The sequence below is a fragment of the Octopus bimaculoides genome, chromosome 16, assembly GCF_046866305.1.
Source record: "Octopus bimaculoides isolate indiv1 chromosome 16, ASM4686630v1, whole genome shotgun sequence".
NCBI classification, from domain to species: domain Eukaryota; kingdom Metazoa; phylum Mollusca; class Cephalopoda; order Octopoda; family Octopodidae; genus Octopus; species Octopus bimaculoides.
The window spans coordinates 47982394-48010168 of record NC_142943.1 but is presented as its reverse complement, the minus strand read 5'-3'; the positions used below and the strand labels follow the sequence as shown (position 1 = coordinate 48010168).

General features: G+C 35.7%; 1 protein-coding gene across 50 annotated transcripts in view; it reads right to left on the bottom strand.

Moving 5' to 3' along the window:
- LOC106872674 (bromodomain adjacent to zinc finger domain protein 2B) overlaps positions 1-27775 on the bottom strand; it is a 269963-nt gene that overhangs the window by 18018 nt on the left and 224170 nt on the right. For 21 of the 50 annotated variants that reach the window (XM_089364670.1, XM_089364669.1, XM_089364691.1 and 18 more), the window contains 11 exons: positions 13608-13667; positions 10415-10480; positions 9941-10003; positions 9756-9833; positions 9197-9308; positions 7721-7863; positions 6436-6543; positions 4163-4272; positions 3092-3166; positions 1690-1891; positions 426-482 (listed from right to left, as the gene is read on the bottom strand). In XM_089364670.1, coding sequence (XP_089220796.1) covers positions 426-482; positions 1690-1891; positions 3092-3166; positions 4163-4272; positions 6436-6543; positions 7721-7863; positions 9197-9308; positions 9756-9833; positions 9941-10003; positions 10415-10480; positions 13608-13667 — 1074 coding nt within the window. The remainder of the gene's footprint in view (positions 1-425; positions 483-1689; positions 1892-3091; positions 3167-4162; positions 4273-6435; positions 6544-7720; positions 7864-9196; positions 9309-9755; positions 9834-9940; positions 10004-10414; positions 10481-13607; positions 13668-27775) is intronic. The other 29 variants (XM_089364684.1, XM_089364681.1, XM_089364700.1 and 26 more) reach the window with 3 other exon arrangements.

Sequence of the window (27775 nt, the reverse complement as noted above, 5' to 3'; positions counted from 1 at the left end):
CTTGGGCCAACCAAAGCTTTGTAAATGGATTTGGTAAATGGAAACGGAAAGAAGTGTGTTCTGTATGTGTGTTTGTGTTTGTCCTCACAACTGCTTGACAATTGGTGTTGGTTTGTTTACATCTCTGTAACTTAGCTGTTTGGCAAAAAATACCAACAGAATAAATATCAGACACAAGAAAAAATAAGTACTGAGGTCAATTTGTTTGACTAAACCCCTTAAGGTGCCCCCCCCCCCCAGCATGGCTGCAATCCAATGATTGAAACAAGTAAAAGATACCTATATACATATATATAAATACACACACAACTTCTAAGGTTTGAACTTGTGATCCCGTGGTGAGCAGCCAAACATCTTAACCTCCCCACCCAGCCATTTGGACGTCAAGGTAAATACAGACAAATTAGAATGTACACACTACTCACCCTTTGTAACTTTTCTATTTTTTTCTCACAATCTTCAGAATTAATCGGATCTTCCTCCTAAAACAGAAAAGACTTGTTATGATTGAGGGAGATGGCAAGTTTAATGTTTAAACACGTGTTAATCAATGGTGACGTTTAGAACATGATTCTTCTTCAGAGAAGTTACCCAGCAAGACAAATTGATAAACAAAAAAGAGGGGTGGAGAGAGCAGAATTAAATAAATAATATATGTCACGACCTTGCTGGTGCCACATAAAAGGCACCCAGTACACTCTGTAATGTGGTTGGCATCAGGAAGGGCATCCAGCCATTAAAAAACCAAGCCAAAATCAGACAGTAGGGCTTGGTGCAGCCCTTTGGTTTACCAGAAATGGAAAATGGACATTAACCCTTTAGTGTTTGCATTATTCTGCCAAAATTAATGCTTTTTCATCCACATTGTTTTGAACTAATCATGCATTATCTTGTAGCTATGAGATTTTGATGAGGTAGCTGTTAATTTTTAAAACGATATTGTAGGGTTGGTGTGAAAGACCAGATTTGGCCAGTTTGAACATAAAACAAGCAGAATACTTTTGGCCGGATATGGCCGGTTTAAATGAAGAGCTTAATTTCAAAACCAGATATATGCATCGGAAAGACTTTTGAGTAATTGAGAAAATAACATTTTGAATAGATCTGATTTTGATTGGAAGACTAAAATTCTAGATGGCATCTATCCCAGTTTGACCAAAACAAATTTCATGTGCGTGAAGCAGCAGCTTGTGTTTTAATGGTTTTCATCAAAATCGACCAAATATGCACCTATACTGGTTTTGAAAGTAAGCTCCTCAAATAATGATGATGATAATGATAATAGATACATATATATATATATATATCTGTATCTACTTCAAGTTCCACCATAAAAAAAAAAAAAAAAAAAAAAAAAATTGTATTTCTTGAAATTTCTAAATTCTTATAATGTTAACAACATACAGTTCTTACTGGTAAGAACAAAGCTTCTAAAATTGATGGAGAAAATTGAAAGGGTTGCTTTGGTATTATGGTAGAACATCTGCCATGGTTACAGACACAGGTTTGATTCCCCTGAGCAACCTTAGAGTTAGGAGGACTTGGCCCACCAACAGAATACGAACAGCTAACACCTGTTCTTTAGATTGACCATCCATTCTTTAATTTTGAAAATTCAGTCAGACTAACTAAAGTACACTTGACCTGAGACTTGGTTTTTAAAAACGAAACCATTCTTATCTTTCTTACCTCTCCTTCTGATATAATCCCAACACTTGTGACCGTAGTGATATCACTGTCATTGCCACTGTCCTCTTCTTCATCGCTGCCCTGTTTACTACCAGACACATTGGTTGCGTGACTGTCTTCATCCAGCAGTGGGGAAGAACTTTCATGGAGGGAGATCTTAGGTGACGGACGGTTGTACTTCTTTGCTTGTATAATCCTTAATCTGAAAATGGCATCAAGAACAAATCACTCATAGGATTACAAAAAAAAAAATGGTTATTACAAGAATTCATTACATTGGAACATATTGGATTTCTCTTAAGGAACCAAGTGGCTTGTAGGGTTATTATCTCCAACTAAATATAATAAACAATAAAACCTGTCCCTCTTTCAAGTGTGAGACTAGATACCCTCATAACTCAAATCACTATCACCAATGTCATTATTTATTTTACATCTACTTCCTATACTGGCATGGGTTGGATAAGTTGTCAAAGCTTAAGATAGTTCCTATTTGGAGTTACTGCTCTCCTAGATGGATTGAGGACAATGTCTTGGGTGTATATTCCATTTTGATAGGGTTTCTATGGCTGAATGTTCTCCTGACACCAACCACTCGAGTGAGTGTACTGGGTGCTTTTACTATAGCACTGGTACAAATAGAGTTATGCTCAACAAGACAAAAGAATCCCCTTTGTCCCTTACATTGTCTCTTGTTGTTCCCCAACCATTTCACAGACATAAAATAAGTGTATATTATTATGGCACCAGCAGATCTTCTATGTAAATGCCTTCAGTAGACACTAAAGAGCTCACAAAAGGTGGTGCCTAACTTTGGTTTCATTGTGTTAACCCTTTAGCATTTAAACCACTTGTATCCAGCCCCAATATTCCACCTGCTTTATGTTCAAACTGGCCAGATCTGGCCTCTCACACCTATTCTACAATGTCATTCTAAAAATAAACAATCAAATCAAAATTCCAAAGTCATAAGATAATGCATGAGCTTTTGCTGAGCTGCTAAGTGACAGGGATGTAAACAAACCAACACCAATTGTCAAGTATTGTGTATGTGTGTGTCTAACAAACACAGACACGAACATATATGATGGGCTTTCACACAGTTTTGGTTGACCAAATTCACTCACATGGCATTGGTCGATTAGAGGCTGTAGTAGAAGACACTTGCCCAAGGTACTGTGCAGTGGGACTGAACCTAAAACCACATGGTTGCAAATCTAGCTTCTTACCCACACAGCCATGCTTGTGCTTACGTAGTTAATCAAATGCTATCTTGCTATCTAACAGAGAAAAATCAATAAACTTCAGAATATTTTTTTTTTAAATGTTTAATAAACTAAAATGTCAACAGTTTCTGTAGAACCAGCTGTTAATTATTCCTTGAAATGTGTCACATATTTACCGTCTCAGTTTTCCTTCGACAATCCATTTATCCCGCCTCAAAGTCGACATACTTTCAATAGTTTTCTCAACTTCACTGTTTTATAAAAAGAAAAGAAAAAAAAGGGCATAACATGAACGAGAGGATAAACTTAAATTTAATTTCAAAAATCAAAATGTATCTTAGTAAATTGTGTAGTCATTGTAATCACGAAAGAAACACTTATGTTGAAAGAACAACCCCAGCTTACAACACACACATTCTCTCTCTCTCTCTCTCTCTGAAATTGTTTTGATATCTACTTTTCTATATATGATGTATTGGTCAGACTAAATTCACTGAGACAAATTTTCTATAATTGGATGTCCTCCCTGTTGCTAACACTCAACTGCTTCCAAGCAAGCTGACATCTCTCCATGGCAAACCATTTGTGTGTGTGTGTGTGTGTGTGTGTGTGTGCATGCATATGGTAAAGAGGTTTGCTCCTCAACCACACCATGATAAAAGAAAATAAAAACAACAAAAAACCTCCCCAATAAAGAACCACCACCACCACCACCACCTCCACCACCACCACCACCACCACCATCAACAACATAAGTTGAATAAATGTCTCAGATGATTTGTTGTCTATGCTCAGAGACTGAATTGTTTGAAATGTAGCGTGAATGTAAATATTGTAAAAAAATACTTTTCCCTCTTCACATGAAGTTAATGGTTCCAAAAACTAAATTATGTAACAATAATAGTTGAAGAATAAGAGAAAAATATCAAGAATTATTTTGACCATTTAAAAATATGCAAAAACTCTAACAACTTCACTTTTCCCTAATTTCTTGAGGCATCAAAAATGTCATTGGACAACTGCTACTCGGTCACTGACAATAGTTCCACTGCAACTTTCGAAATGGCTAAAACAGTTCTTTCACAATGTAATTGGTGGCTTTAACATCAATACAGTTTCAGTCCAAGTCACTTCCTGGACAAGAATGATTCCAAAATTGGTTAATATTGTTCAGGGTTTATTAAGTGAACTCTAAAAACAAAAAAAAAAACAAAGAACCAAGAGAATCAAGTTTTCCTTCTACTTACTTTGACAAAAGTCTGCCACAAAGAAGTTCATTGCATAGAAAAGCCAGAACAGAAGCCTTCTGTGTGGCATTTAAAGCTTTTAATGGTTTCTCACTTAACCATTCTGAGATCTGAAGAAGAAGAAGAGATAAAATAAAGATTTACTTTTGATAAATCACAACCCTATTCACTCTAAGTGATTTTTGTATTTAGCAGAAATTAAATAAACCAAGCATCTGGTTTAGGGATCAAACTGAGTTAGAATGGGCATTGGCCAAACGGTTGCATGGTTGATGGTTTGTATTCTGATAACAGAAGGAAACAGTGCCACTGTATATGGCAAACATATTTAACTCTGAATGGTGCCACTATAATGTAGATGGGAGCCATCACTGCTCAGCACTGTTAATAGTAGGAGTACTATACAATTGATGAGTGTTTAACACTGTATAAAGCTGATGTGACTAGTTGGGCTAAACTTGGAGAAACGAATTCTCATTAAAGTCAGTCAAAAAGACATTTTAAAAGAAGATGGTAAAATCCAGAATTTAAGGAAATTGTTGGTAGTTGGTGTCAGTAAAAATTAAATCACAAGAGAGTTTGGAGAAATGTTCATTAAATTGATTGGCTGAGAGGAGTGGAAGAGTCCTTTTGGATATTTGCCTGTCTTTGGAAAGAAATCAAGGTCATTTTATCACAATCCATCCATTTTCGTTGGCTACTCGTCCTAGAAGGGTTATGGTGGTAGAGTCCCCATCCATAGAATCCTATCGGCAGTCATCATTACACTTTCCAGCTGGATTTCAAAGTGTAAGCAATTGAGACCATGGATATTATCCAACCATTTATTTTTTGGTCTATCCTTAAGTCTCCGGCTGGTTGGTTTGGCTTGAAGAATCCGTCTTGTGATTCTTTCCTGAAACTTTCTAACAACAGGTCCATAGTATTGGAACTGTGACTGCTCAATGTGGAGAATTTGTGGTTTGACCTCAACAGACACCCTGATCTCTGAGCTACACACCCTGTTGAGTAATGTTACTTCAGAGAACTTATGTTGCTAAATTGTTGATAAGAAAATGAAGCAAACAGTTCACATGCAAAATCTGATGTGGAGAGGGTAAGGGAAACCAGTAAGAAATGGTGTGAGTAGTACAAGAGATGTCAGAGTAGAACTGAACCCAAGACCACATGGTTAGGAAGCAATCTTCTTAACCACACACCCAGAGAGGTGATGGACAAAAATTGAAAGAAGGGAGAGGAGCAGAAAGTTGACTTATTAAACAGAACAATAAATGGACTAAATATAAGCATTTATACAATTTCATAATGTCTCTTTATAAGATACATTCTTTTACTTGTTTCAGTCATTTGACTGTGGCCATGCTGGAGCACTGCCTTTAGTCGAACAAATCGACCCCAGGACTTATTCTTTGGAAGCCTAGTACTTATTCTATCGGTCTCTTTTGCTGAACTGCTAAATTACAAGGATGTAAACACCCAATATTGGTTGTCAAGCGATGGTGGGGGGGGACTAACAGACACACACACACATATATAAATATACATACACACACACATATACATACATATATATATATACATATATATACACACATACATAAATATATATATATATATATATATATATGAGGGGCTTTTTTCAGTTTCTGTCTACCAAATCCACTAGTAGAAGACACTAGCCCAAGGTGCCATGCAGTGGGACTGAACCCAGAATCACATGGTTGGGAAGCAAGCGTCTTACCACACAACCACTCCTCGATTATTTATCACACAAAGGCATCGACCTGCTAGAATTGTCAGCACGTTGGACAAAGTGCTTAGTGGCATCTCTTCTGATTCTTTATGTTTAGAGTTCAAATCTGGCTGAAGTCAACTTTGCCTTTAGGGCTGATAGAATAAAGTACAGTTAGGCACAGTGGTTGATGAAGTATCAACCAAGTACTGCAGTCAATAAAATCAAGTACCAGTCAAATACTGGGGTCAATATAAATGACTTGCCCCCCCACTCCCCTCAAAATTGCTATTCTTGGACTCTGCAATGGGGTGGTCTCCTATTCAAGAGGAATGCTGTAATCTCAGTCACATATATTGCCATGGAAACCAGGTGACTGGTTCTATAGGTCCTAAGGCTTGAGGGGAAAAAACAAAACAATAATCAAACATATATTAGAGAAATATTGATTGATTTGATGTTTACAAGAAATCCTCTTTTAATGGAAATGTTATAAAGACAGAAAAAAAAAAAAGTTTGTTACATTTCCGAAAAATTTTACCTCATTATCCCCATTATTCCGTGAGATAACAAATATTCGTAAAACTTCTGAAATCACGGTGTCATCTAGTTCAATGTCAACGATTTTCTGGCCCAACGCTGTGATAGCCTAAAAGACAAGAGCAAAAAAACAAACAAAAAAAAAAACAACCTTCAATTAAACAACGGCAACAATAACAAAAAAAAAAGAAAAGAAAAAAAAAAGCAAATGAATGTGTTAATCCACGACAGAATTAGCAGCATCCTTTAATCCCTTTAGCTCTTAAGTATTCAGATTATTCTGTGAAGAGTAATGCTTATTTACTCGCATTGTTTTGAATGAATCATGCATTATCATGTAATTTTGGGTTTTGAAGACATTGTAGAGTATGGGGTAGTTGTGAGAGGCTGGATCTGACCAGTTTTAACATAAGGTGGAATATTTTGATTGGATACGGTCAGTTTAAGAGCTAAAGGGTTAAGTTCTAGGCTCAAATTCCATTCAGGTGAACTTTGATTTTCAATTTTCCAACGGGAATAAAATGTGCACCAGTAGCATACTGGGGTGGTGATATAATATAGGCCACTGGAGATCAAATAGAAAATTACTGGTATACTGTTTTGAAAGTTAAGAATCTTTTATCTTTTATTACTTCAGTCATTGGACTGTGGCCAAGCTGGGGCACCACTTTGAAGGGTTTAGTCAAACAAATCAAGGTCCAGAACTTACTTCTTCCCTGTTTTTCATGAAGACAGGAAATGAACACTGCTTGTACAACAGTGATGTTTGTTTACAACCATCACATGATGCAAAGACAAGGATACACATAGACACACATATATATTATATATACAACGGGCTTCTTTCAATGCCCATCTACCAAATTTGCTCACATTGTATTGGTTGACTTAGGGTTATAGCAAAAGACACTTGCCCAAGATGCCATGCAGTGGGACTGTTTTCTATGCTGGCATGGTTCGGACGGTTTGACAAGAGCTGGCAAGCCAGAGGGTTACACCAGGCTCTAATTATCTGTTTTGGCATGGTTTCTATGGCTTGATGCTGTTCCTAATGCCAACCACTTTTTTGCAGTGTGCTGGGTGCTTGGCGCTTTTTATGTGCCACTGGCACAGGTGCATAATGCAGCACCTGCAAAGGTGCATGCCTGTATGTATGGATGACCAACATTATTACATATTGCCTGACCCATGTGAGCACAGAAAATTGGATGCTAAAACGATGACGATGATGATGATAATGATGATGATGATGATGATGATGATGGTATCAATGAAAAATGCCTCACTTCTTTTGGGTTTGGCACTCCAGGGTCAGTGAGGGCAGTCTTCAGAAGTTTGCTAGCATAGCTTATGTATTTATCTAAATCCTCTTTCTTGTCTCCCATCAAACAGTTCTGTAAGTCAGTCATGTCTGGAATAAAATCTTCAGCTGCAAAAGAAGAGAAAAACAAAACAACATAAACAGGACGAATGGTTATTAAAAATGCTGACATGTAACACCATTTTATATGCAATCAAACAAAATTTAAAATTATGTAGAAACAATGGAATTCTTTTGTAAATAAGCTTTTATAACCTTCATTGGTTTTGTACAATTTCAGAGACTCTTCGCCCTTAAATGGCAGGAAAAGGTTGCATGAATGTGTGTAAAATGCATCAAAAACAAAAAGTATCTTTTTTTACTTAAGGGTAATTGTTAGACATATTTTCCTTTTAGATAAATAAAAGAAATCTATGGAAATGTATTTTAACTGTTTTTGTTTACAAAAACCAAGACAAAAAGAGGTAATAAAATCATTTGAGCATAAAATCATTTGAGGTGCACTTTTTCTATCTACAGCTAGTTGAAGCATCGCTTTCTTCTGTGCTATCTAGAGCACCACCATCATCACCATCATCTCCCTCATCTGATGATGAAGGGAAGTCAGAAGAAATTTTTTCTTTGTGTAACTCTTCCGTTTGTGCCTTGATTTCTCCCATCAATAAGGTCCACTTAGCAGCAGCAACTGCTGCCACCACTACAACTAAATAGTAGTAGTAGTAGTAGTAGTAGTAGTAGTAGTGGTGGTCGTGGTCGTGGGGATAAAACAAACCAAAATCTAGAAGTTGTAGGGACCTCGCTTGGCCCTGCCTGAAATTTGAAACCAAATCCACCCACTTGTTGCTTTTCAAAACAAGGGGGAAATCCTTTGTTTGCATCTCCACACCAGATGATTGATGGGGAAACACTTGACCCCCCCCACCCCAAGGACTTGTGCTGGTCAAGAAAAGGTCAGTCCTTTGTTTAGGGTTTGGACTGCATTACTGACCATAGCCTACATAACAGAGAGCATTTCCTGTCTCTTCCTCTTTTGTGTCAGCCATGACCAAGGAGCAGCACTTCCCTTTGCCCTTCACTCGACATACAAAGAGAAGCTTTTGGCTATAAGAAAGATGATGCATCCTTTATCCTTTCTAGTCAGCACCATGCATTCCTTATTCTTTCATTCTCTACTGGCAGACAGCAACCTCTACACTATCAACTACCAACCAGTGAGCGAGCTTCTTGTCACTGCCACTACAATTACTACTGAATCTTTAACTACCTGTCAGGTAAACGAATAAATATATGTAAATAATATTTCTTCCTTCTTGGTTTTGATTCTTCGATGTTCACTGGTTACTCCAATGCGAGAACCTTCAAGCATTACATTTGGTAGTCGGCTACATCATATCAATATGATGCCACTACAGAGTGATAAAAGTGAAACAGAATTACTTACGTATTGATAAGGCTTTGGCAAAATTATGCATGAATTCCAGTACCATCAAAGCATCGGCAAAGGCTTTTCCTGCTAAGCAGACACCTTCTATCCGAGGCAGCTGAGGTAATTCCTAAGTAAAAGAACAAGAAAAAGGACCATTAAAAATAATTGCAATTTTTAAGAAGAATTTTCTTCAACAAAAAAAAAATTCAAAAGTATTGAAGGATTTTCAAGCAGGGAAGGGAGACATCTGGTACTTAAACCAAACCATGCAATTTAAAAAAAATCAAACTGAAGGGCTCTCCTGGGTGGCAGACACTCTTGCTACACCACTGAGGCTTCCTACCAAATTTTCCCTTCACAAGGCTTCAGACAATCTGAGACTATGGTCGAAGACACTTGCCTAGGGTGTCATGCAGCGGGACAGAATCTGAAACCATAGAACTGTGAAGTAACCTTCTTAACCACACAACCATGACTTGAGTGGTTTTGGCAGAGAATTGGAGTGAAAGAGGAACAACAGTAATAAGTATGAAGAATAAATATAGAGAATAGAGATGAGAGCGAAAGAACAAACCTTGATGTCTTTGATCTCCATGTCTTCAATAGGCTTTTTCAACTCAGCCGCAATTTGAAGCTCAACTCTTCTCTGATTCTGAAAAAACAAATAAAAGAAAGAAAAAAAACAAGTCTCACTCAAAGAAGATTTTTATCTATGGCACTTAATCTTCGTTCAGTTCCACCATTAAGAACTATACACACCAATTTCCGTTCTCTTTCTATCAATTTTTCTTTCTGTTTTTCTTCTTTTAATCGCTCCCTTTCCTAGAAATGATAAAAAAAAAAGAAAAGAAAAAGAGGGGGGCAAATTAAAAGGAAGACCTATTGCAGTCAGAAACGTTAACTCTTAATAAAGAAATAGCTGAAATGACCATTGAAGGAGATAAGGGGGATATAGAACTTGACCGTTCTCTGCCATCATCATCTTCACCATCACCACCCACTCCCTTCAATGAGTCCTATTAACTATTCTTATATATTTGCAGGAAAACCTTATTCTTGGTGAAAAATGATGTTTCTTTTAAAATCTTTGCTAAAAAAAAAACAAAAACACCCCAGAAATCTCGCTACTCTTAGCTAAAAACCTTAAAAACTCCCCCAGCCTGAACACCTCGAGTATATTGTTTGTCATATAAAAAAAAAAAAAAAAAAAAAAAAAAAAAAAAGCATCCTTACTTCTTGTCGTCGCCGGGCTTCAAGGGATTTCACCAACAACATGTGCTGCCGACGTCGTTCTCGTTCCTGAAATTAAAATTAAAGTCATCAGCTATTGGTGCAAATTAAAGATCATAAATTTCTTTATAAGGGGGGGAAATAATGCTCATTCTTTTGTTGGCATTTGTCTTTGGATGGCAGGCATGCTAAGGCACAACCCTTTCAAAAGGTTTTAATTAGTTATATCAATCACTCTTTGTACTTACTTATTTTCTTGCCCTTGAAAGAAATGACAGGTAGAGTCAATCCCAGAGTAAAGGTATGGAACTTGGATGGTACTAAATACCATACAGTATTTTTGGTTCTACACCATCATCATTTAGCGTCTGCTTTCAATGCTGGCATGGGTTGACGGTTTGACTGAAACTGGTAAGCTGAAGGGCTGCACCAGATTCCAATCTTATTTGGAATGGTTTCTACAGCTGGATGTCCTTCCTAACACCAACCATTCCAAGAGTGTAGTGGATGTTTTTTATATGCCAGTTACGTGACACCGGCATCAGCCATGGCTTACGATTTCACTTGGCTTCACGGATCTTCTCAAGCCCGGCATATCGCCAAGTCTCGGTCACTTATCATTGCCTCTGTGCGGCCCAACGTGCCACTGGCATGGCTGCCCATCACGTGACACTGGCATCGGCCACAACTATAGTTTCACTTGCCTGGACAAATCTCCTCAAGTACGGCATATCACCAAAAGTCTCGGTCACTTATCACTGCTTCCCTGAGGCCCAGCGTCCGAAGGGTGCTTTTTACATGCCAGTTACATGACACCAGCATCAGTCACAATTACGATACCAATTATATTAAAATTAGAATCAAAATAATGTGCAATTCTGTGTGTGTGTGTAAAACACGGTAAAGTTGGTCAATTCACGGAGTCACTGGAATATTGCATAGAATGTGGTGCAATATTAGTCCTGACTCTCTGTTGAGGTCAACTCTGCCTTCCATTCTTTTGGTGGGGGGGGGGGTCCATACATTTAATCCTCTCTTTCTCCAGCTGTTATATTCTAGATCGAGGTTCATATGACCCTTGGAAGTCCACGTAAGATTTTGTTGTTAAAATACTTGTGCAATAAATTGGTTATTGCAATGGACTAGCGTCCCATCCAGGTGGGGAACCTATATGCCAATGAAACCAGGAAACTGGCCCTTATGAACCAGGCATGTATTGAGAAGGAACAAACAATAACAACAACAATAAACTGGTTATATATCTATAGATCTATAATACTCAAAATATTTTAACAATTTTAAAAAAAAATACAATTCCTAAAAATATTTAATTATAAAAATATATTAGGATATTTTAAAACATCAAATGATTACGAGGATCCACCCAAATAAAACAGAAATCAATAGGGGTCTATTGGGAAAAAAGATGGTTGCGAGGCACTGTTCTAGATGTTCCAATAGATTAAGGGTGGGAAAGCAGAAAGGGAGTGTCTATGTGGTCACAACTGAACAGACATCTAAAACAACTAATTGAAGCATGCTGTATGTTAATTAGTTATCCTTGATTGTGAGTCATTATTTTATGTAAAAATTTGCGGTTGTAATTTTATAACATATGGTATGAGGCTGAAAATTTTTTCCCACTCATTTTCATTAAGAAATCATACAATTGTTTCTAATTCAGATACGATGTCAGTAATTTTGAATGAAGGGGCTTAGTCAGTACCTGGCTGGTTCTATACTCTATTGACCCCCAGAGAGATGAATGGCGAATGTGACCTTAGAGTTTAAATATCCAAAACAAATATTGCAAGGTACTTTTACTAACAATCTGACAGCATCATGTTTTATAGATGCTATTATAATTCATCATCATTATTACTTAACGTCCACTTTTCTTTGCTGACAGATTTTTTCTTTTACAGCTGGTTGCCATTCCTTTCATCAATCCTCACTTGTTTCTAGGTAAGGTAATAGTTCCCCCATGACCAGGCATGTTTTCCACAGAAGACAAAAACAGCATTGTTTGTATAATGGTGATGCTCACTTACAACCATCACATGTCAAAACTAGGACGCACACACACACATTTATATATAATGGGTGTCTCCCAGTTTCCTTCCATCAAATATCTCCTGGCAAGGTTTTGGTCAGCTCAGGGCTATAGTAGAAGACACTTGCTCAAGCTGCTGTGCAGTGAGACCACACGGCTGGGAGGCAAGCTTTTTTAACTACACAGCCATGCTTATGCTTCCAAAATCGAGATACATTTTTTACATAAACTTTCATGCTAACGACAGTCACCAAGTCAATTTAATATTGGTTTTATTTCCACTTTATTAACAAATCTTGACATGATGTTTCTTTACAAACTATTTCAGGAGAGAAATACTTTCCATTTATACACACACACACACACAATTTTTAGAAAGTTAAAGAAGTGATTTTAAATTCTCAATCGCAGAATAATGCTAATAATATAGCCTGAACAGGATAAACTATCCCTATTTTGCAGAGAAAAGTGTAAGTGGCTAGCTGTAGACATGAACGCACATCTCTGTGATTACATGTCACGATGCTTTGACCGATTAAGCTAAACTACCCAGTACAAATTCCTCTGCAAACTAAGATATATAAATCTCGCTTTATGAGACGTTCTCATATGTTAAATTCAAATTACGACAAACGTAAATAAACAAACGAAGTTTGCTTTTAGAAGCGTTGAGATGTCTTTTAGAAAGTTAAAGAAGTGATTTTAAATTCTCAATCGCAGAATAATGCTAATAATATAGCCTGAACAGGATAAACTATCCCTAATTTGCAGAGAAAAGTGTAGGTGGCTAGCTGTGTGGTATAAAAACATAAGTATTCCTATCATTGTGTTGGAAGTGCTTAGTGTTCCATAATATCCCAGTCATTTGTAAGGTTAAACAGGATTACATATCTGAACCAAGGTTTTGTTCAACTGGCTTTTCCTGTTGACTGAAACACGTCACCGAAATTTCTTCTCAAAATTCTGTTGTGTAATCACTTAAAAGGCCAAATGAATAAAACCTTGATTCAGGTATGTAATCTTGCTCAATTCCCTCCCTCTCCACACACAGAACAAGCAAAATGTCAACCTTGAATGCTATTTAAAAATAGACAAGATAAGAGAAATTGTAGAAAAAAATTAATAAATAAAATTGCAGCTTACAAGGTTCCAACTAACCTGTTCTCTCATCATGACAGCTTGTTGGCGTTTCATTTCACGTTCCTGCAAAGATAGAATCACAATAAACACACACACACACACAAAAATCTATATCCTGTTGTTATATTTTCATTAATTTCTACGACTAATTTTTTAATAAATAATTTAAAAGAAGTATATTAAGTAAAAGCAAGCAATTGTTATCAAGCAATGTAAACGAAGCAATTGACATTTCTTAAAAACAAAAAAGATAAAAATGAAAAACACCCACAACAAAACAACCTGAATTGAAGAAAGATAAAAGTTTTTTTTTTTGTTTGATACATTATTTCTTTTCCAGATTTAATTACACATTAGATAATGACAGTAATTTTTTTATCTACGGCATTTTCATGTCAACAGACTGTCTGCGTTACAAAAGATTGGTCTTAATAACATGCAAAAGGAGTAAATGACGAACATATTAAAACCAAACTTTCAATATCCATTTTTAGTGCAACTTAATATCAGGAAAAAAAAAAACAACAAAAAAAAAACAACTTTGTATATTTTTAATAATACATTTGAAATATATATAAAAAAAATTTAATTTATGATAATAGAAAATTGAAACACTGATCATTGAAAAATGATTATATTTGCGGGTGAGGGTAAATACAAATGGTTAACAAAAAACAATCTTTTACGAAATTTGCTTAAAAGTACCAAATTATTAGTATTTCGAAATTTATAAAGGAAAATACATTTCAGCAAGTTGTTTTACTATGGGTGAAAAATCCAGTGTTTTGGTCACTAGTTCTTCTTTGCTGAGAGAGAATGAAGAAGTATCAAAATTACAAAGGAATTACACGTATTTCGTTTAAAGAACAAAAGTGCCTGAAGCATTTGGTTTGCCAAAATGAGAAACCAATTAACTGTAATTTATTTTTTCTTCTACAAACTAGGGGGAGCAGGCATGGCTACGTGGCCAAGAAGCTTGTTTTGCAACCCCATGGTTTCAGTTTCAATCCCACTGCATTGCTTCTTAGGCAATTGTCTTCTACTGGCCGACCAATAACTTGTGAGGGAAGTTGGCAGATGGAGACTGTGTAGAAGCCTACGGAGCACACACATGCACAAATATACACACACTGAATGGGCTTCTTTCACTTTCTGTCTATCAAATCCACTCACAAGGCTTTGGTCGGCCTGGGGCTATACTACAAAACAGAGTCCAAAGTGCCACACAGTGGGACTGAACCCAAAACTGCGTGGTTGGGAAGCAAACTTCTTACCACACAGCCACATATATATATATATATATTTCAATGTGTGAAAATAACAAATGCCATACAGCTTGATGTTTGTACATACATATACATACATGCGCATACACACACACACACACGTATACAGTCCATGTCTTAACCAATTAGAGTTGTCTCTCTTAGACTAACTAGCTGTAGCAGTCAGCCACAGCACAATCTCTTCCTCTCTCTGTCAATCTGACACCAGAAACCTCACATTCTATAAATGCTTACTCTCTTCTACAGCAGTGGCTCTCAACCATTTTTTGCCAGTAGAACCCCTTTGATTCCTATTTTATTCTACTGAACTTCCAGAGCCATTCGATGTACATAAAAAAATCCTTTTATAGTTTTATAATTAAACATTATTTGGAATTGTATAAAAAAATTAAAAATATTTTGCATATTGTATAAGCAATTTATTGCAGATAAATTTTAACAACAAAGTTTTGTATGGACCCACAAGTGTCATGTGGACAGCTTCAGTTTCTCTGACAGTTGTATTTGTTGCCTGCATGACATACAACAAAATATACTCAGAAAAGGCAGCCATGTTAATCTTTTAACATTCAAACCAGCCATATTCAGCCCAAACATTCTGTTTTTCTGTTCTAACTAGACAGATCCAGACTCTCATACCTACTCTACAATGTCATTCTAAAAATAAACAGTTACATCATCGAAATCACAAAGCTATGATATAATGCATCGACAATGTGAATAAACAAGCATTGCATTTGACAGAGTAATCAGTGAATGGCAAAGGGTTAAACACTACTCAAAGAGCAGTCTTTTTCCTTCCTTCTTTTCCATTAAAAGAATGGTCCCCAACCTTCTTTGCACCACAAACTGGTTTCATGCAAGACAATTTTTCCACAAACCGGGCGACCACGAGCATAACAAAATATGACAAAGTGCATAATATATAATTGAACTAATACATATGTAATCCATACATTATGCAAAAATATCCTGCAGACTGTGACAATGAATAAAATAGAAATAAAATTTTAAAAAATTATCCATTCTGTACAGCTTGGTGGTGGTTGAGGATTGCTGCGTTCCCCTTGTGTTAAAGGATCAATGCCTGAAATATCGAACACAATCTCTCCCTATGTCTTCCTTATAACATTAGACAAATAACTAAGGCATGAGTATGGCTGTGTGATTATGATGTTAGCTTCATAATCATGTGCCTTCCAGTTCCAGCCCACTGCATGGCACCTTGGACAAGTGTCACCTATCATAACCATGGGGTATGAGTAATGCCATACAAGTGAAATTGGTAACTAGAAACTGTATGGAAGCTTGTTATTATTGTGTGTGTGTGTGTGTGTGAATGCATGTGTGGTATGTGAGTTTTTATTTCTTAACGTCTATGAAATGGAAAAGGGTGATATATTGGTTACCTCCCCATTAAACAATATTTTATGAAGCTCAGCGATTTCCAGGTGGGAAGATCAGTGGAATAAAAATAGCTTACTTGTGGACATAAAAAGACCTTTTAAGAGGTTCTCTCGTGGTAACTATAGCAGCACTCTGTGTTCCAACACAACGTCCACGTTAAGTTGGAGATCAAGATTGCCTTTTGGTACTAATATTGCATCTGTCTCTATTAATTATTATTTCTAAATGATGACTGTATTATATCGAGTGAAGGCACATAGTCTAGTGGTTAGGGTGTTGCACTCACAAATGCAAGATCATGGTTTCAATTCCTGAACTGGACAGTGTGTTGTTGCCTTGAGCACAACACTTCATTTTATGTTGCTCCAGTTCCCTCAACAGTAAATGAGTAACCCTGCAAAGGATTGGCATCCTATCCAGGGCGAATGGAAATTGGGTAGTCAACCTCATGAGTCCTGGGACTAAAGACAGTAATGCCCAGGGTGTTGATGATGATGATTATACTTTCATCCCTTTAAAGGTCTTGGTCACAGGACTGTGACCATGCTGGAGCACCACCTTAATTTATTTGCTATCAGTTTTGATGCAGCTTTATGGCTGGAGGCTGGTTTTATGATTGAGTTTGTTAGCAGCTGACCTTCCCCAAGTGCATCCCTTAAATGGTTGGCTGGTCTGAGTCTAAACAACTAATCAACTTGACCTCAGTTGTTTGACTGTAAACTCAACCCATTTATAAAGAAATGAAAGGTTTCATACCAGAACTACTTTTAATTTTACTTGAACAGACATCAATACTCTATCAATGAAAAGCAATAGGCTGTATAAACTCATAGGCTGTATAAACACACACACACAGCTGAAAATAATCCTTAATTAAAGTGATATTTCAAAGTACATTTCAGTTTTACAATCTGAATGGAATGAAATTAGATGAAAGACGATTCTACTACTGCTACTACTAATACTACTACCACCACCACCATCTAGGATGATGATGGTAATGATTATTGTTATTTATTAAAAACATATTTCTTCTTAAGTAATAATAATAATAATAATAATATTGCATCTGGACAGCTGTGAACAGCATCAGAAATTACTTCTCTGTCTCTCTCTATCACACGCACACACAGCAAACCAAACAGCAAAGGAATAAACTGAATTTTATCTTTTTAAAGCAACTTTTTTTCTTGTCGGAATTAAGACTATGTCACAGAGACATTTTGAACCTAGAACCATCTTACATGTATGTGTGTATGTGTGCCTGTGTAAAAACCAATAATGAAATTTTTGCAAAAAAGAAAAAAAAAAGAGAAAAACAAAAGCCCTACATAAAACTTGTTAATTTTGCCAAGGTAAGAAAAAAGACAGTCCTTATAATTCAGTTAAACATAAATGTTATTTTTATCAATTGATAAGTGGGTGTCATGGCAATTTTAATTTTGCATGGTCACATGACAACCTACTGTGTTTGATAGATCATATTGTACTTTAATATTCTTTTCTACTCTAGGCACAAGGCTTGAAATTTTTTTTTTTTGGGGGGGCAGTCGATTGGATCGACACCACTAGGCAACTGGTACTAAATTTATCGACCCCGAAAGGATAAAGGGCAAAGTCACCCTCGGCGGGATTTGAACTCAGAATGAAATACTGGCAGATGAAATACCGCTAAGCATTTCCCCCCGGCGTGCTAATGCTTCTGCCAGTTCACTGCCTTTGTACTTTAATATTGGTATATTCAAGCGGCAAGCTAGCAGAAATGTCAGCATGTTAAGCAAATAGCTTTGTGGCATTTCGTCTGTCTTTACATTCCGAGTTCAAATTCCGCCAGGGTGGATTTTGCCTTTCATCCCTTCAGGGTTAATAAATTAAGTACCAATTGAGTATTGGGGTCGATGTAATCGACTTATCTCCTCCCCTGAAATCAGGGCTGTGGAGTCAAATCAAAAAACTTCAACTCCAACTCCTCTACTATTGGCACCTCTGACTCTGACTCCTCTATTATTGGCACCTCTGACTCAGACTCCTCTTTATGCAATGTGGTCTACATATCTCATAAAGCATATGCATACGCTTGTACTTTGAGTAGGCCTCTATCTTATAACTGGTTTATATTAGAGAATAACGATATTGTGAGTCGGAGTCAGTATAGTTTTACCGACCCCAACTCTGACTCCACAGTCCTCCCCAGAAATTGATGGTTTTGTGCCAAAATTTGAAACCAATAATGATTACATCATATTATTAATATGATGTAATCATACTGTGTAATACTATGTGATGTAAAGGCTGAGGTGTGGTTATGTGGTGAACAGGTTTGCTTCTCAACCTTGGGCAAGTGTCTCCCATCAAAGTCTTAAGAATGGATTTAGTAGATGGAAATTGAAAGAAGCCTGTCGTGAATGAGTGTCTGAATTCAAGACCACATGATTGGGAAGCAAGCTTCTTAACCATACAGCGACATCAATAGCTACAAACATTATTTCAGTAATGGATCACCTAATAACTTAGAGACATTACTTTAACCCTTTAGCATTCAGATTATTATATCAAATGTAATGCTTATTTATTCACGTTATTTTGAATTAATCATGCATCGTCTTATAGCTTTGAGATTTTAATGATGTGATTGTATATTTTTTGAATAACATTGTAAGGTAGGTATGAAAGGCTGGATCTGGTCAGTTTGAACATAAAACAGGTAGAATATTTAGGCTGGAAACAACAGCCAGTTTAAATGCTAAACTGAATGTAGGCTGTGTCACACTACATGGTATAAAATGCCGTGCTACATGGTTATGATGTAATACTATATACAATATATGATGTATGAGAGAGAGAGAGAGAGAGAGAGAGAGAGATAGAGAGAGAGAGAGAGAGAGAGAGAGAGAGAGAGAGAGAGAGAGAGAGAGAGAGAGAGAGAGAGAGAGAATGAAGTCCTAAAATATTTAATTGCAATTCCAAAGTTATGCCTAAATTTCTACCCAAAATCCTTTTCAAAGAATTTTAGCCACCGTTAATTAATACCCAACAGTCCCTCCCTTCTAGTTCTTGGCTAATTATTTTTAGCAACACTGAATTTTCCCTTTTGAAATCTCCCTCACCCCATTTCCAATTAATGCTAAATTATGGAATTTTATACTAACAAGCTAAGCAAATATCAGCAACTCAATTAGAAAAATTATTAAATCATTCTTCCGTGTATTCTGCATTTTAAATGAATTTCCACAGAGAAGACATTATGCAAACATTATCAGGATGACTTTGAGAGTAATAAGCCTTAATGTTTAGAGCCAACAGATCAAGGAGCTATTTACCCTTGTTGGCAAAAAAGGAAGGGATTCTTTCTGTGAATAAAGGCCAGATTGTGTGATGCTTACGTAGAAGTGTGGCATTGCATAGCAGAGAAGCATGGACAGCCTCATATAATGTATCCTTTTTGTCTTAATTTCTGATTCCAACTTGCTTGAGACTGCCACTGGTTCTATGATATAAACTTCCTGCTTTAAAGATAACTAATTATAAACTTCCCCTCAAAATTCCATGCTAGTTTATGTTCCGAGCTCCAGTTTAATAATGGCCAAGTTGATCGGAAGATGATTTGGCTGCCATGTCTAGCAGGATGAGTGACCACAGAGAGGCTCCTGAGGCTGTACTTATTTATACATGCATTTGTATAAAATGGCTGAATCATTAGAGAGTTGGACAATATGCCCGGCAGAATTTGTTCGGCTCTTTTACTTTCTGGGTTCAAATCCCACCTTAGCTGACTTTGCTTTTCATCCCTCTTGGGGCCACAAAATAAAGCATCAATGAAGTTGCTGGGGGTCATTTGTTTCAACTAAACCCTTCCCAACTGAAAATTGCAGGCATTGTACATAAACCAGAAACAATAAAAACTGCCACCACCACCGCCACTACTCATCTTTTACTTGTTTCAGTCATTGGACTGCGACCATGCTGGGGCACCACTTTCAAAGGTTTAGTTGAACAACTCAACCCAAATATTTTAAAAATCTAGTGTTTATTCTACTGGCATTTTTTTCCTGAACTAAATTACAGAGACATAAACAAACCAACCCCAGTTAAGGTAGGGGAGGACACACACACACAGGTTTCCACACAGTTTTCGTCTACCAAATTCATACACAAAGCTTCGATTGTCTCCGGCTATAATAAAAGGCACATGACTAAGGTGCCACTGGATTGAACTCCAAACCACATAGTTACAAAGCAAGTTTCTTAACCATGCAGCCAGCCATACCTGCTCCTGTAACCTTGTTTACTAGAAGTTTAATTAAGAAATGGCATTATAAGAAACCATTTTCCTGCAAGACATTTTAATAATCACCCAGAGCCCTAAGAAACACAATTTTATTTTCTTCATAATTCTTCCATGGCAGAATGGGAAGGAATGCATTATAGGCCTAGGCATCAAAATAATTACCGTATTTGGCAATGCTGATGCTAATTCCAAGTCGAAATTGTTTTGGAAATTTACAAATGAAGATAAAAGAAAATAAATGGGAAACAGAGAAAGCTATTTTGGTAAAACATTGTGCACATTTATAGCAACAGCACCACTCACATTGTTAAGAAGTGTTCCCATTAGCTGAATATTAATAATTAAATATTAAAAGTATGAATTATTTTATTTTTGTTATTATTCAAAAAAATATATATAATTTTCTCCGATTCTTTTCTTTTTTTTTCTTTTTTTTTTCTCTGGTCTTGATTAACAAACGAGTTACATTTTTAGCTTAAAAGATGCATTTAGTTTGAAATTTGTCGAATTCTCTTTGATCAGGAATTTATACATTAAAAAAATCAACAGCACTAAAACCCAAAACATCAGCTTTTCTTCTCAAAAAAAAAAAAAAAAAAAAAAAAAAAAAAAGGGGACAACCCCCCCCCCAAAAAAAACCATGACTATAATTTATAGTGTTAAAGTATTTCAATAATAGATAATAGAGAAAAATGACTGTCATGAATACAATGCTGCAAGTACATGCTTTAATGCAACAACTTTGAGCACAAAGAAAAAAAAAAAAACAGAAAAGAAAATCAAAAACCCATAAATAACAATGAGATGCAGTAGAAATACAAATATGACACCCCCACCAAAAAAAAAAAACCAAACAAAAAAACCACGCAGATGTTGAAATGCACACCCATGTGCATATGTAAATATATGCATGTACACATACAAATGTATACGTTTGCAAACGCACACAATTTTAAGATGTAAAAGTTGGTCACAGAAAAAAAAAAAAAACAAAAAAAACCCTCTCAACTATGTGGTTGATAGCATTTAATGATTTACCAATAATTATTAGTGTGAAATTAGAAGAGACAAACATCACTATAATGCATGAGTAGATTGATGTATAATTAATACCAAACGAGCAACAAGAACCAGCCCATGCCTAGCATTACACATGTAAACACACGCATATACATACATATATATATATATATATATATACACACGTATAGATATGAGAGAATAATCAGGGAAGGGTGGGTCTGATTGAATAACATCATCACAGAGGAAGCTTAAAAGAACATTATAATCCAAACAAGGTAATTAATAAAATTTAATTTTTTAAAAATAATACAAACGTAATTTGTCAGTTTTAAGTAAAAATACAAACATTACACACACACACACACACACATATATATATATATATATATATATATGAAACAGAAAAAAATACAATCAGGAGAAAACATATACATGTGTGTGTGTGTGTGTCCGTCCGCAACATCCAACCCATGTCTGTATGGAAAACAGACATTAAATGTTGATTATAACCATGATGGTATAATATATGAACATTAGGTCTCTTTGTTCATCTACCAATAGGAAGTGTGAAGTGTAACATCAAGTAGATAGTGCCAAATGAATTCCAATGCAAAACTACGCCTAACACCTGTAATCATTAAAAGTAATTCTGGGAGATCTCAGTGATTTTGGTACCTTCTCCCAGTATTATCCCTTCAGCAGTGCTGAACAATTGATGCAACCAAAGAATGTTCAGGTTCTTTTGGCCCATATGCAGTGTTTCTTTCTCAGTCATCCATGCAGTCACATGACACTAAATTAAGTGCAGCTGTAACCACAGAGTGTGTTTTTCCCTTAACTCATGCTGGGGTTGTAAGGGGTGTTGCTGTGGCAGATGGTGTGTCTTGGGGAATTTTCAAACCTGGCAGACCTCACTCATTTTTCAAATCTGGACACAGCTGACTTTTATTCTATTTTATTAAAAAAAATTTTTTTTTTAACACAGAGTAAGAGAATGTGAGAAATAGAGAGAAAAAAAAGAATCAACCACAATACTTGACTGGGACTTTTTTGACCCCAGAAAGGATTAAAGGCAAAGTTGACCTTGGTAGGATTTGAACTCAGACTTGCAGAAAGCCAGAATGACTATTTCAAGGCATTTTATCAGACATTCTAATGATTGTGACAAATCACACATATACACACAAGCACGCATGCACACACACAAGCACACAGAAATTTAATAACAGTTTCACTTAGCTCCACATGACATGTCCATCTCTTCAGATGTTCAAGGGCCACTTGACATCTGAGGAGATGGTCATGTCCTACACACCTACAAAACTCATGGTTTCACAAATGATTCAACTCTAAAGAGACACACAAAAATCACTCTTTATATTCACAATGTAAAGAAGGCAAGAACTGGACTATATATATATATATACATACATACATACATTGATAGAAGGGACAACAAAAGAAAGAAAGAGACCTTGATATTATGTAAATAGAGGAATTTATTTGTAAAAATATGTGACACTTATTCGGAGTTTTATCATGGCTACCAAATATATATATCTATATATCTATATCTATCTCTCTCTCTCTCTCTCTATATATATATATATATATATATGGGCTTAATCAAAAGTTTCATAGATAGAGACATAATGACTTAGTAGAAATCTTTTAACCAGTTTTCAAACCTCTAAAACATATAGAAAAAGCAATGCTTTCCCATTACAAGCAATACACTAATGACAACCCCTCTCAACCAAGCTATTGCCCCAGGTTAAGGTAATATCTTAAAAGTGAAGCCTTTCAAGATGTCGACTGTCTAAACCAGAGGTTCCCAAACTTTTACAGGCTGTTGCCCCCTTAGCCCCCAGGCCATGTTCCTCGCACCACCACAAACATAGACCACTTTCAGCAGCAAATTCAAAACAACTGTATTTCACAAGTAAAACTTAATCTAATCAACCCATTATCTTGGGTTTCTTTATATCCATTGTCCCCTTTTGACTACTCCATTATCGCTCCCCTTTTCTTCAATCTCCTTTCCTCCCAGATCTCCCCCACCAAGGGGCAGTACTGCCTGCCTTGGGAACCACTGGTCTAACTAAACCAATCAAATTTATCTAATTTGAATAAAATGAACTTTGTTCATCTTTGATTGGTTCTAAAGTATTTGCTCAAAGAGTATGCATATATTATAAAATGAGAAACCAACAGCTCAATGCTGACACAATGTTTTACACACACACACACACCTCTCATTGGATGGTCCTACCAATAATGGAACAGTGCACTGTGTGTGGCTATTGCTCTTAGACTCATATTTGTATCCACGGTTGGATAAAAACTCAAGCACAAACATTTATACAATCACGAGAGAAACAAAACATAGAAACAATACAAAAACAAACAAACAAGAAAGAAAACACCAAAACGAATATTTAAAGCGCTGACTGGGAATTGTTTAGAAAACCACAAACATCACAAAACTAAAGCAGCTCCACATGTTACCCAAATTAAAAATCAAACAAAATAATAATAATAATAAAAACAAAACAAAAAAAAAATTAATTTCCTTCTTTTCAAGAAAATGTTGCATAAGTAAAACCTTTTCATGCTAGGTTTTTCATTAAGAAAGTTGTAAGAAATTAATTATGTGCTTCATAATAATCAAAATAATTTTTTTAAAAAAATTGTCAAGAAATAAATAATTAGATTAAATAATAATAATAATAATTGTAGGAAGAAAAACTATGACTTTTGTCTAATAATCAGTTATTTTGTAAAGGTAAGAAAATTTAATATGAATGTTCACACCTTGATAAAAACCAACAGTCTTAATGTTTAATAAACTATCTAATCAAACTATTGGTAAAATCAGATTGCTAATAATGATTATTAGTTTCAAAATTTGTGTATTAAGCAATTATTAGGCACAAGGTTTTTCGTAGGTAAATACAGTTTTGCATTAAATATATTAAAATTGTAGTTGTTGATGTTGGCAATGTAATATAATGATGATGGGAGACATTCTGGCTATAACCATTCCATTAGTTTCCTAAGCACACAGTAGAAAAACATTGAGGGCCACATTTACAGATGTGCTCTTCTTGCCTAATGTACTAAGGAAGTGGTTCTTAACTTGAGGGATCATTGTGAACTCACAAGGGGGGTCAGCAATTGTCAAGGGAATAACATAGGGGCAGGGGAAGTCAGGTGTTCAGTCCTTTTGATACTAACCATTAAGTTCTATGATACAAACTGTTTTAAAGTGATCTAGGTTAAAACTTTCCAACAAAATTCTACGTTAATTTATGTTCCAAACACTGGCTTAAAACACGACAACAGTTATTTTAATAAATTCTTCAGGATTTTCAAAATTAATTGAAACAAAGGCAATGTGTTTCCATAGAAACACGGCAATGAATAGTTATAGTTATGTCTTTAATTATTTAACTGTTTCATTTTCGGACTATAATTTGTTGATGGACATAACTCGTTTCACATTTTCTCAATTCTTGATACACACACACAGACACACACATATACATATATATATATATACACATATATACATACACACATATATACACACACACACACACATATATATGTACACATACACACATACAGATCCCAGAACTGAACCCACAGTCTAGAGTTATGAGTGCAACACACTAACCACTAAGCCATGTACCCTCGCATTCACACACACAAATGTGTGTGCTTGCATGTGCATGTGTGTATGTGTGATTTGTTAACACCAATAGTATTTTAATTACTAGTATTTTATTTAAAGCTTAAATTGTATTGTTAATCTTTCTTTTAAATAATTTATTCACATGCACTAATAAAGTGAACCTAAATAGAAATTCATTATACAAGTCCTTGCCTACTTTTAGTAATTTTTATAAATATTTAGCAAAGGGGACACCAGTCCAAGCAAATACTTAAAAAAAAGAAAAGAGTACATGTTGGATAGGAGAGAATACAAACATGTTGATAATAAAGCACTGTGTAAAATTAGTCTTTGTTTGGTTAGAACAAACTATTTTTCTTTCAAAATACAGAGAGGGGGCATTTGGAAAATACCATTTGGTGAAAGCACTAAACTATATAAGTCTGAGAATCTCTGTAGTAGAGCAAGATTTAGCTGCTATTTCCAACAGGCCAAATGACCACAAAAAGACCCTTCCATTGGCTGGTGACAACATTGATTATCTAAACAGCATCAGAAAGCTGAGCAGTTATAGGAAATGGTTTTAGAATTATTGTTTCTGAAGGTTTAGGAGTCCCTCCTCTTTTGAAAATAGCCAATCTATTATTATCTTAGGTTTTAGTTAGTTGTAGCACTCCGTCGCTTACGACGTCGAGGGTTCCAGTTGATCCGATCAACGGAACAGCCTGCTTGTGAAATTAGCGTGCAAGTGGCTGAGCACTCCACAGACACGTGTACCCTTAACGTAGTTCTTGGGGATATTCAGCATGACACAGTGTGACAAGGCTGACCCTTTGAATTACAGGTACAACAGAAACAGGAAGTAAGAGTGAGAGAGAAAGTTGTGGTGAAAGAGTACAGCAGGGTTCGCCACCATCCCCTGCCGGAGCCTCGTGGAGCTTTAGGTGTTTTCGCTCAATAAACACTCACAACGCCCGCCCTGAGAATCGAAACCACGATCCTATGACTGTGAGTCCGCTGCCCTAACCACTGGGCCTCCACTATTATTATCTTAGGTTTAGAAAATAATATTCAGAGTCATTGAAAATACATTCACTATTCATCATTGTTATTATTATTATTATTATTATTATTATTATTATTATTATTATTATTATTATTATTATTAGGATTAGGATTAGGATTATTAGGGTGGCAAGCTGGCAGAATCATTAGCACGCCAGGCAAAATGCTGAACAGTATTTCATCTGTTTTTACGCTCTGGGTTCAAATTCCGCTGAGGTTGACTTTGCCTTTCATCCTTTCAGGGTTGATTAAATAAGTACCAGTTACACACTGGGGTCAATGTAATTGACTTAATCCCTTCCCCCGAATTTGAGGCCTTGTGCTTCCAGTAGAAAGGATTATTATTATTATTATTATTATTATTATTATTATTATTATGCTGAGCTGGCAGAATTGTTAGCATGCCAGGTGAAGTGCTTAGTGGTATTTTGTCTGTCTTTACATCCTGAGTTCAAATTCTTGCTTGTCATTCTTTCAGAGTCAATAAAATAGGTGTCATAAATATCAGTTGAAAATGTAATTGTCTTACCCCTACCCCAGAATTGCTGGCCTTGTGCAAAAATTTGGAATGATTATTATTATTATTAATCTAGGATAGTATGAAGTTTCTTAAGGGCTACTAGAAATGTATGCAATGTGACTTTTTTTTTTAGGGAGGAATGTGAAGGGGGAAGAAGTCTGAGTAGTTTTAGGAATGCATCAGAAAGGGAGTAGGAGGAAAGAATTCGTTTCCTATGTGTCCTAGGCATCTTCTTATTCAATATTGTTTCTTTTCTAGCTAACTGGTTGGTACCGGTTAAAGATGGAAACAACTTCAAATATCAAATAATTTGCTGAAACAATTTTAATAAAGCTCAAATCATACGAACTAGCAGCTTCATAAATGTTTTTTTTTTCTTCTCCCTCCTCTTTTGAAAATAGCCAAAAGTTCTAACAAAGAAATCACTGCATTCTTAGAAAGACTCAATGCCGTATTATTGAACATCCACTAATCTGATTTAATTTAATTTTCCTTAAAACAAAATTAAAAAAAAAAAGTTGTAATCCAACAAATTGAAATTTTTAACAGCATTTTAACAATATGCTTTGCCATGTATTGGTTGGATCTTGTTCTGCTAGAAGAATATGGTAATTAAGGAAAAAAGGAATATAAAAAAAAAAAAATTAAACAATGATGAAGAAATTTAAATGTCAGTTAAGAAGAAATTACCAGAGATTCAAAGGAATGGAAAATATTGATTTTTTTTTAACATGAAGTTTGGCTGGTGAACTATCCATATATGCAGAATTATATGACAAAAAGAAGCTAAGGCTATCTATAGAAATAAATTTTAAAAATGCTAAAATTTCACTTAAAAAAAAAAAAGGAATAACCCCCCCCTCCCGAAGTAATAATAAAATGAACTATGTGCATAATAAAGCTATC